The 14,121-nt window shown below is 31.5% G+C and overlaps 1 protein-coding gene across 5 annotated transcripts in view; it reads right to left on the minus strand.

The window, feature by feature from the left end:
• Window positions 1-1,541: 1,541 nt before the first annotated feature.
• The window catches only part of LOC129943366 (mushroom body large-type Kenyon cell-specific protein 1), a 131,636-nt gene continuing 119,056 nt past the window's right edge, over window positions 1,542-14,121 (minus strand). For all 5 annotated transcript variants that reach the window (XM_056052754.1, XM_056052752.1, XM_056052750.1 and 2 more), the window contains one exon: window positions 1,542-4,504. In XM_056052754.1, the coding sequence (XP_055908729.1) occupies window positions 1,864-4,504 (2,641 nt within the window). In that variant the 3' untranslated portion in view covers window positions 1,542-1,863. The remainder of the gene's footprint in view (window positions 4,505-14,121) is intronic.

Below are 14,121 nucleotides of genomic sequence, written 5' to 3' on the forward strand. Positions count from 1 at the left end.
AATTTAATTTAATTTAATTTAATTTAATTTAATTTAATTTAATTTAATTTAATCTAATTTAATTTAATTTAATTTAATTTAATTTAATTTAATTTAATTTAATTTAATTTAATTTAATTTAATTTAATTTAATTTAATTTAATTTAATTTAATTTAATTTAATTTAATTTAATTTAATTTAATTTAATTTAATTTAATTTAATTTAATTTAATTTAATTTAATTTAATTTAATTTAATTTAATTTAATTTAATTTAATTTAATTTAATTTAATTTAATTTAATTTAATTTAATTTAATTTAATTTAATTTAATTTAATTTAATTTAATTTAATTTAATTTAATTTAATTTAATTTAATTTAATTTAATTTAATTTAATTTAATTTAATTGAATTGAATTGAATTGAATTGAATTGAATTGAATTGAATTGAATTGAATTGAATTGAATTGAATTGAATTGAATTGAATTGAATTTTATTTAATTTAATTTAATTTAATTTAATTTAATATTATTTTATTTTATTTGATTTAATTTTATTTTATTAATTTTGATATAATTCAATTTAATTAACTTTGATTGGGTTTAATTCAATATAATTTTGTTTATTTTATTTTATTCTATTCAACTTCATTCAAACACATTACAAATGCTATAAATTCGTCAATCTTTCCAAGTCGGCAGAAAAGTTCTTTCACCGATATCAATCAATGAACAATTTGGCTGAGTTCGTAATTTGCAACACTGCCAAAATCGCATGCGCTCAGCGGCTCAGTCAATTTGCGGCCAAGTAGTTATTTGTTTTTATCATGTTGTTGAATTTGCAAGAATATGAGTGAGGAGCAAGCATGAGTATTTTCTTAATGAAATTTATTTATAATCGAATAATTATTTCGTTTTCTGAGCTTTTAAAGGAAATTCTTTATTTTTCTTTCACAGGACTGATTCTGAGTTCAAACAGATGTTTTCAAAAAAGGGTTGCCCGCAAAGCTAAGAATAATGAGTTTCAAAATATTGTTTATATCTCTTTGTAGTTGTATGTACTAAAATCAAATGAAAAGCTTCTAACAAGTTATTTATTTTTCTCATTTTTCAACGTTTCATAAACGTATCTGAGAACATTTTAGGCGGAGCATGGGCAACAAAGGCTGCAATTACGAACACAACCCATATTATTCTTTAATAATGATTTGATATTCGTTTAGTACTGATTAATTCTTTGATGATGTTGAATTTCTCTGACGATATTTAAGATGCAAGTTTATAAACCTTTCTTTTTGTTAAGTTTGGATTGTATTTGTTCCTCCAAATGCGAACACGTTTTTTACGAGGCCCTATTTGTCGATTGTCAAAAAAATCTAATCAAAATTGTATAATTAATGCATACATATGTAAATATATTATGTGTCTATACATTGTAGTATAATATACATATATAATTCCATGCGTTTTTCATATACATTTACAGATCTTATGTATGTATGTACGCATGAATTAGTGCCCGCCATTTGTCTTATGGTTATAAAATAAGTATTGTTAATCATTCATATTTGTATAGCATTTATTAAAAATTTGTTTATCAATAGTTTTGTTTTCATGTTCTTATTAATATTGTGTGTGAACTTTGTTTCTAATTGTTAATGTATGAAAATAATATATTTTACTATATTTTTTTATAATATACTTTGATAGAAAAAGAAGTGAAAAATGTCTCCTATTGTTTTAGATATTTTATATTTTAATTGCACTTTTAATACCTCAAAAGGAAAAATGACATATTTTGGTCGCATTGTTGCCGTAATGTTACAATTAGTTTTCACTTATACGAAAATATATACTTGTATGTGTTATGCCTACAATTTTTTCTATAAACTGTTCTCTATTTCGGACTTAATATTTTCCTGTTTGGAATGCTCATTACTAATAATCAGCACCGTTGATGTGTTTTCTATAGGCATGTTCCTGCTGGACTTATAAAAAGTCTTATGATGGGTGTCATTTAAACCACTGTTTTCGCTTACAAAATTATTGTCCAAATCAGCCTCTTGGAAGTCTGATTTTGATTGTGGAGGTTGATGTTTTGATTCGAAGGGACGTCGAATATTTTTTTCTGAATCGGAATTTGAAATATCTGATGTCGGGCTGGTACGTTCACGTTTAATCTCTTTTGAATGATGGTATAATACAGAGCTTCCGGAACGTTTCATATTTTGGAAATCAGAAGCTATGCGCTCGCTAAAAATAATTCTCGGCGAAGATATGTTTTTACTCTTAACCAATTCATCTAGTAATGCGCTTTGCTTTGAATCGGAAGTCTTGCGGTCCAAAGTTTTTCGTATAATGCCATCTAAAAAGGAACCGTTTGTATCCCTTCCAGGTTCATAAAGGTTAGTAGCAATGTCTTCTACATTCTTAATAGTAGTACTACTGCTGAAGCTTTTTTTTATTTTCTGCAGAGGTGGATTTTCCATTAAATTAAGTTGTTTATGTTCTTCCTGAAATTCGGGACTTGAAGGAAACGTTTCATTTCTAGAGCTAGCCATTGTTGCAACAGCAACAGCTGGGTGTGCTTGGGATCTTGCTCCAAAATCCAGCTGAAGAGGGTTAAAGCCCCCGTGCCAGAAAAAGTGCGAGGGATAATGCAGTTGGGCCGTTAAAGTTTGTTCAAACAATGCCGGAGCTATTTTCATGCCATTTGATGATGTTTTGGAGTACAGTGTACTACTTTTGCTGGCATCAGATTGTGTTTGACTAATATTTGTGCTTGAATTACAACTAGTTTTAATGTAGCTATCTATATTGTCAACGGCAGACAGGTCGCGAGTATTTGTGTTTTTCAAAGTGGGTATAGTTGAACCCAAAATGTTTCCACTTGGGCTGTTTTCTCCTGACCTATCATCTAACGTTGGTTGAATTTTTGGTTCTCTTTTGCGTGGCCTCATTAAATGCCGCTCCTTTACCTTGTATTCAAGTGTCGAATGTGGAACCCCGTAGTAGCTCCCAGCTCGATGAACAGACATTTCTCCGCGTTGCACTGCTTTGACAGCTTCAACAAGACTATCACGATCATAATTTCGATACTTCCCACGTTTCGGACGCGTACCTTTTCCACCAGCCAAATTGTTGTTTGCCAAACTTTGAGTTTGATGCTGATGGTTATTAGAGCGAAGATGACCGAACATATTGGATGCAACAGCAAAACGTGAAGTATCAGTGCCACCGATATTTTTAACAACTGATATGCTTGGTCTTTTATTCTTTTCGCTGATGTCCATTGCTGACGATGTAGAAGGAACAGGACTTAAGCTTGATGCTTCAATTTGTGCCTGCTGATTAAAAGTTCTACTTATACTGTTCGCAATGACATCACGCAGAGAAAGAGTTGGTGACGCTCGAGATTCCCTCCTCTGTTGACATTTTATAGATAGAGATGAGACAGGAATTACATTGGCTGATGATATCAATGAAACGTGTTGTGGGTGCGGTTGGTGGCTATGCTGTATCTGTTGCGTTGATGTGTTAGCTTTAACTAAACTTTGTGTCAAAATCTTTGGTGGAGTTGGGGGTAAATGTTCAATCATTGAATTATTACATAGTTCTGATGCTTCTGAAGGTGAGGATGTTGAAGTGAACGATACAGCTACCGGTTTGTAGGACGGAATTTTTAAAATAACTGATGGATCATCACCAAGCGCTTCATTAAGCTCCGCTGAATATTCAGTTTCCGGTGTTTCAGCCTTCTGTAGACGGCTTTGAAAAGATGCTCCCTGTACGCGTATTGCAGGTGACTTTGATTGTAGGCTTTGCTGCTCATCTGTGATTTGGTGTGAGTGTTGCGCTGATTGTTCGGATTGCTGTAATTGCTTTAAAATTTGAGGATTAAGTAAGTCTAGATCCTGTTTTAATAGCAAACTATTAAAAATCTTAAAGGCTTCCTCGAAATTTTGTTGCATAGAAAGGCTTCCGGAAAGAAGCAAACTATGGAGTAGAACATTCTGCCACACATTTTGTCCAATCGAAGAGGATTGTTGCGGTGGAAGTTGTGGCGATAATGTTGTATGCTTTGGCTGTGACTCTTGTGATGTGGTTTCTTTAGTATGAGCTTCAATATAGTGGGGTTCAGATTTTGATGGATCGGAGGTAAGAGATTTGTTTTCTACATCGGTAGAGTCAGCAAGATCATCATTAGTGTGCGACATTAACGAACTTTTTTGTACCTTTTCACCATTGCTGTCTTCTTCATCGACTGTCAAATCATGTTTATCGTATTCAATATTAGCTAAATCTTCAATACTTGGCATGTATTGCAGTGTTGTAAGCATCTCACGCCTTGCTCCCGAAGAAATTTTATACACTTTGTTTCGTAAAGTAGAACGAGGAATGTTGTATTGTACGGCAGCTCGCCGTGTACCTAATTTACCACTTATTATATCTTGCAATGCGTTATTCAATTCTTCCTCGGTATAAGTCCGACGTCCACTTATTGGTGTCATACGAGATTTGGTGCTGAAATAAAAATTAAAAAACAAACATTATAACACAATAGCTTTTTTAAGGTTATCAAGTATTAATTTAAATTTTAAATTTTTAAATTTATTTAAGTACCCTCTTGTCTCTACAATGAATATAATATTGGCCACATGAAATATATTGTCTTTATATCTATAGAAATTAAAAAAAAAATGTTTGCGACCCACACTGATAAAAATTTTATCCTATAAACTTCTTTCGTAAGATGAAAACATTTGAAGTCAATATCTTCCTTTCTTCTACTAATACTAAAGTCCAAACGGATTTCTTATCAGGTTTTTGTGTTTTGCAAAAATATTTTTTTATTTGAATTTTTCAAAGAAAAAATTAAAGTTGGCATATTTTGCATATTATGTATAATAAGTTTGATTTCAAAATCTGATCTTGTTCCCGAGATATTTTAGACTAAAATATTCTAGTCATAAAGTTCTTCCTTTAACAATAAAATAAAGTATACATTTAAATAATTTAAAGTCAATATCTTCATTTATTCACCAGATATGGACGTACACACGCACGCACAGACATCTTTCTAAAAACCTTTTATATCGACTCCAGGGACTTTGAAACGTCTAAAATTGTCAAAATGTTCAACTTGACAAATCGGACCCATTAAAATAATTTCCTATGGGAAGTTAACAATGTTAATAAATGGGTTTTGGAGGGTGATACGTACGAAGGATTTATATCTTTATATACGAGTAGAGTGTTTTTGCTTTCGTCCGTCAGTTTCTAAATTTTGTACACATTCGCTAAAACCTTGTAAGTTGTCATTCCCGATCCTTCAATTTTTGTCAAATGATGATTTGTCAGGTAAGGAAATTTCTTCGGTAATTTTTTTTTATGGGGATGTGCTACATTTGAGATGCTGTTTTCGTCGCCCCTATTCCAAAAACCAGAAAACACATCGACTTTAAATACATTTTTTTTAAATAGATAAATACGACAAAATGATACAGAAAATACTGCCAAAAAAATGAGCACGTGTTTTTTTTTATTTAAACAAAAATGATAATTTTGGTTGAACCAAAGTAATATCTTAGGAACACTGGTAATATTTAAAAAAAAAATGGAATTGAAATTGATTTCCGCCCCAAATATCTAATTTCATCTTATTCAAAATATTGTTTTCAACATTTAGTTAAATGTTTGTACGTTCGTACGTCCGTACGTTCGCAACGTTTTTTTTGTCGTCTATAGCTTAACAACCAGAAGAGATATCGACTTCAAATAAATTTTGTTATACAGATAATAAGGCAGAAAGGGCTCTCAAAAGAATTGCGTGGGTGGTTTTTTTTGTAGCATATCAGTTTAAAAAAAAAAGGTGAACATTTTGGTTAACCCTAAATGTCTTACGAACCAATGACGACAGACTTAAATTAAATTTTATATTATGCATTGTAACGTGATACAAAATCAGTATATTTTTGAAAAAAATACAATTAACGGTTTTTTTTATAAATCAAAAAACCTAAAAAAAATGTGTCCCCTGGAAAATTTTACGAACACAAAATGATTTTATCTCCAAAACAGTTACTTGCAACGAAAAAATCGTTTTTAACATCTTGTAAAATTTTGAGAAAAATCAAATTGACAGTATTTTTTTATAAAAATGAAAACCTAAAAGAACATTACTAAAAGTTGATAATAATTGAATTTCGACTCAAATATCTTTTCAATTTTAAGGTTATGGCTTCCAACTAATTTTAACTTATAAGAAATATTGCTTTCAACATTCAGAACAATTTTGAAAAGAATCGGATTAACAGTTTTTTTTTTTACAAAAAATAAAAACCTAAACAAAAAAATTAAAAAAAGTTGTTAAAAATTGATTTTCGACTCAAATATCTTTTCAAAACTTTGAGATATTGTCTTTAAGCTTATTTTATCTTTTAAGACATATTGTTTTAAATATTCAGTAAAATTTTGAGAAAAATCGAATCGACAGTTTTTTTACAAAAAATAAAAAAACTAACAAAACAATACTAAAACTTGGTAAAATTTTACTTCTGACTCAAATAGCTTTTCAAAAATTAAAAATATTGTTTTCAAACTTTTTTTTTATTTCAAACAAAACTAGACTATCAAGCTAAACTAATGTAATTTGTTTTAATTTTTTTTAAATTTTTTGTATTTGTAATGTGGACGAATTCAACGAGAACAATTGATGTATTTTCACGCTTGAATAGAATTAACTAATGAGTTTTTAGGGAAAATTCATAAATTAGAGGAGAAACACGCATACGCATATGAGTCTGATCTCCGGTTTAGCTTATAGGCAATCAAAATGGCTACCGAGGATTTATATCTTTATTAGAGTCTTATTGGACGAACGCTTTTCAATGAATTTCTCCTTCTCATAAAAATGTAGCACATACAATTTTACATATCTCTTTTTTTCTAAGGTTATTAACCCTTCTGCACTCCTTTTCCTTGATTTGTTCACTTTTTTCTTAGTGTTCCTCCTTTTTTGTGTGGATATTTTTGTTGTATTTCTGTATACAATTGCTGGCGAGCACCTGCTACATTAATCTACATGTATTGCGTTTTGTAGGTATATCTACCATGATATTGCGAGCAAGGGTTTTGAAATTTGCTTGTTTTCATCGCCGAAGCCTCTAGTTAAATTTATCATAAATTATTCACCAAGAAAATTAGAAACTTTTGGTTTACAATGATTTCTTTTCAAATAAACTTTAAAGCGATTTTATTTACTAATGTTACCAAGAAGTTTTAATTGTTTTTATTTTTATCTTAAAAACAAAAATAAAGCAGTCCATTTCTAGAATAATAACTTACTATGTTCTTTTTAATTGCTTATTTTAAGGAAATAATTATTTTGCTATGAAACAATGTGTCCTTTAAAAAAAGGACCTCAAAATCATAAAGAAATAAAATGCACGACTTGGTCGCACGAACTTGCTCCTGTATTAAAAGAGTCTGTTTAAAGTTCCTATATAGGATTTAAAAATATACCTGTTAAATAAGTTTGTCTTCAAAGATATAAAAGCCATTTGACTTGACAAAACAACCGCGCGATTCATTCTAAGACACAACTCATCCTAGGAAAACACATCCCGGAAATGAAAAATACTTATAAGCATACTCAATGAAAACAATTGTTTGTGTATTAAACTAGTTCGTTCAAAGCTTTTTTCTTTGGATAGCTTTATTTTAGTTTAATATAAGAAGAACCAGGATGAAAAGTAAATTATCTAAAGATAAGAAAGAGGAAGAACATGTATGTTTAAATTGTATAGCGATCGCCTTTTAGTTGTGTAGTTAGGCAGGTGTCTAAAACGAATAAAGAATAGTTCATTGGTGTGCTCAGCCATGTTTATGATGATAATGAAGGAATGTTATTAGTAGGTAAAAGGTGCTCACTACAATCTAATCACATTCCTTCTTTTCTTCAAGTTTTTAGCGCAAACATGAAGTTATTACTTTCATTTTATTTTTTCGTTAAATTTTAAAAGAAACAAGCATACCAACAACTCCATGTTTTGAATTTTAGTTATGAAGTGACAAGTAACCAATAGTTGTAGAGGTTGTACGTATCACCTATACAGATATAACGTGTGAAAAAGTGATTCTAATATAAAATACATATACTCTTTCTGGCCCGTTTCTTAAACTTGTATTCTTTTATAAAGGCGATGCAAGTAAAACATGTGTGAAACAACCTTATTCGTAAAAAAATGTTTTTTTTAAATCATATATGTATGTAAACAAAAGTACCAAGATAATACTTCTTAATAGACACTTTAAAATAGATTGTTGATTAAATATATTATACTCTTTAATGCTATTCAAAGGCGCTAGAGGGACGGCCATCGTTGGTATTTACAATAGTTATTGTTTACATTTGTAAATATGTACCAAATGCATTAATTTGGATAAAAAATAGGATTGTAATTACAATTTTGGCAAAATACTGCGCTCTTTCGGGTTCTAAAATATTTTTGGTATGCAGTTGTTTAGTGATTGTAAATATAAGGTTTACATTTGAATTTCGTAAAAAAAAAGTTGACCCGTTTTTGAGATATGGAATTTTTAAAAATAAAAATTCAATTTTTTTTTAAATCCAAACAATTGAAAATTGCATTTCTGATAATCAAATATTGTTAAGACAATATAAGACCTTATTCAGAAAAAAAATTATTGAAATCAGTTCATAAGTTGCCGAGAAAATTAAAAAACAAATTAACGGTTCTATGAGCGGTACCTGTCCTGCACAATACAAAAATATGATTTTCTTACTTAAAGAAGCCAAGTTTAAAAATAAAATTTTAGAGAAAATAAAAAATAATCTATCGGTTTGTTTTTGAGAAAATTCGAATTTTCGTTCTTTGACCAAAAAAATGTATGGGGGCCACTGTTTGTTTTGTTCTTAAAAAAAAATGAAAAAAACGCCTAACGCGAATCTGCTAAAACCTTAATTTCCAAGTTTGAACTCCCAATAATGGATTCACTGAACTTAAAATGCATAGTTTTCATTGAAGAAAATGGTTGGTGAATGATTTAAATATAACTAGGTAACAATATTCCTAATTGTGGCGACAATCACCTGATTGAAATTAAATATAACAAATCAGTTAAGACCCTAGTACTAAATTGGGATCCAATACAAGGTGAATTTGAATTCTTTTGCATTATAAGATCTTACGCCAATATTGTAACCACTGGGTTGGCTTTCACCTGTTACAGTAGTTGCAAAGCAAGCTTTTTATGCAGAAATATGGATTCAAGAATTTTCATGGGATAGTCAACTTCAAGTCAAGAACGAATGAAATAGTTTCATAGGCCACTTATTTAGTCTTTATGAAATAAAAATTCCTCGATGGCTGCAGTCATCGATTGGGATGAAAATTGAGCTACACGGCTTTGCTGACGCGTCCAAAAGCATGCGCAGCAGGTCTATATGAAAATCAACTCATCAACTACACTGATAAGTGTGAAGAGCAAGGGGAACCTATTAGAGAACAGGTGAATACTTTCGAAATTAGAACTCTGTACTGCCCAAGTGTTAACATGACCTTTGCACAGAATTTTTAAGGTCATTCAAACATAACTCTTAGTTGGATACAATATAATAAATTCAAGGAATTTGTTTTTTAATCTAAAGCTAAATGGAAACATGTGGTTTCTAATCAGAACCCAGCAGATGAAGCATCAAGAGGAATATACGCGAACGGGCCGAAATGGCTTGAGGAACCCAAAGAAAAGTGGCCCAACCAGTGTGAAGAAATATATCGACGAACTGTAACAATGAAAGCTGCAGATAAAACCAATATACACTTTTTATATGATCTCATGAAAAGATATTCTAGTTTTACAAAACTTCAAAGAATAGAAGCATTTATAATACGATGCATTCGGAATAAAGCATCTTGCACATGAGCTACGAACTGCGAACTGTGGTTGTTCGAATATTTTGACTTTTCTTTCACATGAGCTTTATTTCTATTCGCACACCGCGACGAATTGTCAGTTTATAATTACCCTTTTGAACAAAAAAAAACAGGAGTGGTATAATTTTGAGGTTAAGTTGAGCGCGAACAATTTATTCGTTGCAGTGTGGATGGTATTTGGAACGCGAATAGAGTTTGTCAGTTCGTAGCAAAATTGTGTTGATTTAAAGAACAAAATGCCAATTTTATTACCCTAACATAAGTGTCCATTGGTTTCTTATAATTTAAATGTGTTTTTGTTTGAATTTGACTTATTAAAAAAAAAAAAATTGGGTGGGGCAACAGTCCGTTGAGAACTAGGGCGTAGTGACTTACAACTCTCAACCATTCCTGTGTGCGCGTGATGTTGTCAGGAATGGAGGGAACCTACAGTTTATATGCCGAATCCGAACGGCTAATTTGAGAGAGCACTTTTTCATGACAAGAGGTACTCTTGGAGAATTTGTCAATTCCTCGCAAGAGGCAGTACCAGTGAAAAGACTTTAGATGACATAGGCAGGGATCGAACCCAAGACCTCTGGCATGACAGTGCACCGCACTTTTTTTTTCCAAATTCATTTTTATTTATTCAATCTTAAACCTATCTTAAAGCTAGACAAAAATTCATAAAACAAGCCTAATTATCTCTAAGTTAAACTATAACACTTAATACTAATGCCTTTCGGCCCTAAGATCTATTTTACTTCAATTTATATTTTATTTATTTCTGTATTTATTAGAAAATTTTGAAAAAAAACCACCGCACTAACCATCATGCCACGGGTACTACATTTGACTTATTGAAATGTGTAAAATCACGTTCGTTCGTCCATTCGTTCATTCGTTGTTCGCTCTCATGTGTAAAGCCCTTAAGATATTCTTTTCTTGGACAAAGATGGAATTGTAGAAATAGGTGGCAGGTTGCATTTATCTAACTTACAATAAAAAAAGGCATCCAGTCACAAATGAAATCTAACTGCAGTGACAATTGAAGGCACACATCAAGGAATATTACAAGGAAACATTTACGTAATGGAAACCATAATTTGGTGAAGGTGCTTAATCGTTGGATTAAAAAATGCTATGTCCAATATGCATAACATATCGGCAATGTGTGGTAGGGCAGATAATAGGAAGTATTGAGTTACTGTAACACTGATAAGATGTTCGAAGAGGAAGAGAAGTTATTTAAAGGCTATATAAGTGTTTTCGTGATTAAGTCAACAAAAGAAAGCAGTGAGAAGGGAGTGATATGACAACAGAAGCCTTTATGGCAGCTTCAAGAATTTTTACTTGTGGCATATAGGGACTATATGGCAAGTTTTGTATTCGTGCAAAATTTCGAACTCGAGATTTTAATCAAACATGATATTACGATGGTAGAGAAGTCGTAAAAAGTGGGTCCCGCGATTCCGCCCGGTCGGTTTTGTCTGTCTATCCACGCTCCTACAGCCTAAACCATTGAGTTCAAAGTTGGAAGTTAAGCTTTTGAGCAGATTCATGTTAGGCGTTTTTTTCATTTTTTTTTAAGATCAAAACTAACAGTGGCCCCCATAAACATTTTTTGGTCAAAAAACGAAAATTCGAATTTTCTGAAAAACAAACCGATAGATTTTTTTTAATAATTTTCTCTCAAATTTTATTTTTTAGCTTGGCTTCTTTTAATAAGAAAAACATATTTTTGTATCGCTCAGGAATAGTACCGCCCATAGAACCGTTATTTTGTTTTTTATTATTATTAGATATTATTAAAACTTTATTGAAAACATAAATGAATTATATTAACAATAATTAAATAGATATAGCGCTAGCTACCAGGACTTTTAGCTATATGAAAAAAAGTTAAGTTTAAATAAATTGATCTAGATTGAGTTTTATCAGAATTGTATGGACAAGTTTAATGTTGATTGGTGAGGTGGATGATAAAAGTTGTTGTAGAGATTTTCCGGAAACGTTTATGCAGGTTCTGTTTATGAATGCACATTGTAACATGTGTGTGACAGTGAATGTAGGTTTTTGTTCACAAAAAGTGCAGCGAGGGGCGGGTTGTTTGGTGATTAGATGCTCATGAGTGATCTGGGTGTGTCCCATTCTGAGTCTTATGAATTTTTTGAGCATTGAAGCAGGTAAGTAAATTTGATAGAGGGCTTTGTCGGCACCAGGATTAAGTGTTGAGTAGTGATGGTGATACCCCAGCCAGTAATCTTTAAGGTTCGCAGTCATAAATGCTTTGGTGTGTTTTCTGAAGTCTTTGGCATTGAAGTGATAGAATTCCATAAGAGGTTCTTTGAGTGCTTGTTTAGCTTCTAAGTCGGCGATTTCATTTCCAGCAATATCCTTGTGACCTGGAACCCAGGCCAATGTGAGGTTTTTCTTTTTGGCAATCATTTTGTCACGAATTACAACAGCTATGGTGGAGTAGTTGTTAATATTTTTAAGAGCATTGATTGATGATAGGCTGTCAGTTAATATAATGGTCTTTTTATTTTTTGCTGCTTCGATTGCTTTTAGGATGGCAAAAGCCTCAGCCGTAAAAATTGATGAGGTGTAATGGAGAAGACCCTTACTGATGATAGAGCCGTTTTCACTTACAACCGCAAATGAAGTTCCATCTGTTGTTTTAGATGCATCAGAAAAGAATAGTTGCCAACCTTGTCTTTTGTAGTTTTCACTTTTTTCGAGGAATACAGTTTTGAATATTTAATTATTAGTGGTGGCTTTAGGGAAATCGAAGAATATTGAGATGATGATTCACAGGCCAGATTCCAAGGAGGGTGATTGCTTTCAGCCTTTTTATCAATGATGATGGGCGTGTTAAGTTTAACTGCGTCTCCGATAGCTTTTTGGAGGGCTGAAAGGTATTTTGGTGTTCTTTTTCGTTTTAATATTTTTGTAGTATCGTCATGAATCGGTGTAGGGAACGGAGAGTTGACCTTTTTAAGGTTTTGCCAGGTGAGAAATTCGGTTCTTGCAGTTAGATTAGGAAGACCGGCTTTGACAAGGATGTTCTTTAGGGGGGTTGTGCGGAAAGCTCCAATGCTGTTTCTTATGGCTACATGATATGGTGTTGAAATGAGTTGCAAGGTTGATTTGGCGCATTTTCCATAAATTGGGAGGCCATAGTCGATTTTGGAAAGAATAATAGAACGAATTATAGAAATAATGGTATTTAAATTACAATTACTTTTTTTAGAGTTCAAGTACTTAATTATGTTTACTCTGGTAGCTAGGCTTTTCTTAATATAAGTACAGTGGTCCTTAAAACTATATTTTGAATCAAATAAAATACCTAATGTTTTACAATTACTGACATTTTTTATAGAAATATTATTAAGGCTTACTCCTAATAAACATTTTTGGCATTTATATTTTCGGCAGATATGTAACAATTCACATTTTGAAGTGGATATTTTAGATCCAGATATATTACCCCAATTTGACAAGTTAGTAATTATTTCTGAGAATATTGTTGCTAAAACTGTTAGATCTTTACATTTTGAAAACAATATAAGGTCATCTGCATATAGTACATTTATTTCTGAATAATTTTGAACAATTTTGTTTATCTCGTTAAAAGCAATTATAAATAGGATCACTGATAACGGTGAACCTTGTGGGATGCCGTTTTTTAAACTGTGGATGCTGGAATAAATGTTGTTAGTTTTTATTCTGAATTTGCGATTTGAGAGAAAAGCCTTAACAAGAGGGCGATTTTTTAAGCATTTTATAAGAAATCCTGTCGAAGCCAGGAGTTTTGCCTTTTGCGGAGAACAAACAGCTTTCGAGTTCAACAATAGTAATAGGAGTTTCGATTAAACTAGCTGAAGATGAAACGGTGTAAGGAGGAGCACTTGTTGTTAAATATTCGTGCTTCTGTTGTAAATAAGATGGGTGATTGGGAATTTTCCCAAGACTCGGCAAAATAGGAGTTTATTTCTATTGGGTTTGTTAGATTCGAAGATTCGGTTTTAACAACTTTAATTGTGTGAGGAGTATAGTATCCAGTGAGACATCTAATATCACACCACATTGTTTTAGGGGAAGAGTTTTGGTTGATTTCAGAGGTGAATTTATTGAAACATCTTCAATTTTTGCAGCTTTTCGGAATTCGGCGTTTGCTTTGCCATAAGTTATGAGGTTTGA

Source organism: Eupeodes corollae, chromosome 1, assembly GCF_945859685.1.
Source record: "Eupeodes corollae chromosome 1, idEupCoro1.1, whole genome shotgun sequence".
Taxonomy (NCBI): domain Eukaryota; kingdom Metazoa; phylum Arthropoda; class Insecta; order Diptera; family Syrphidae; genus Eupeodes; species Eupeodes corollae.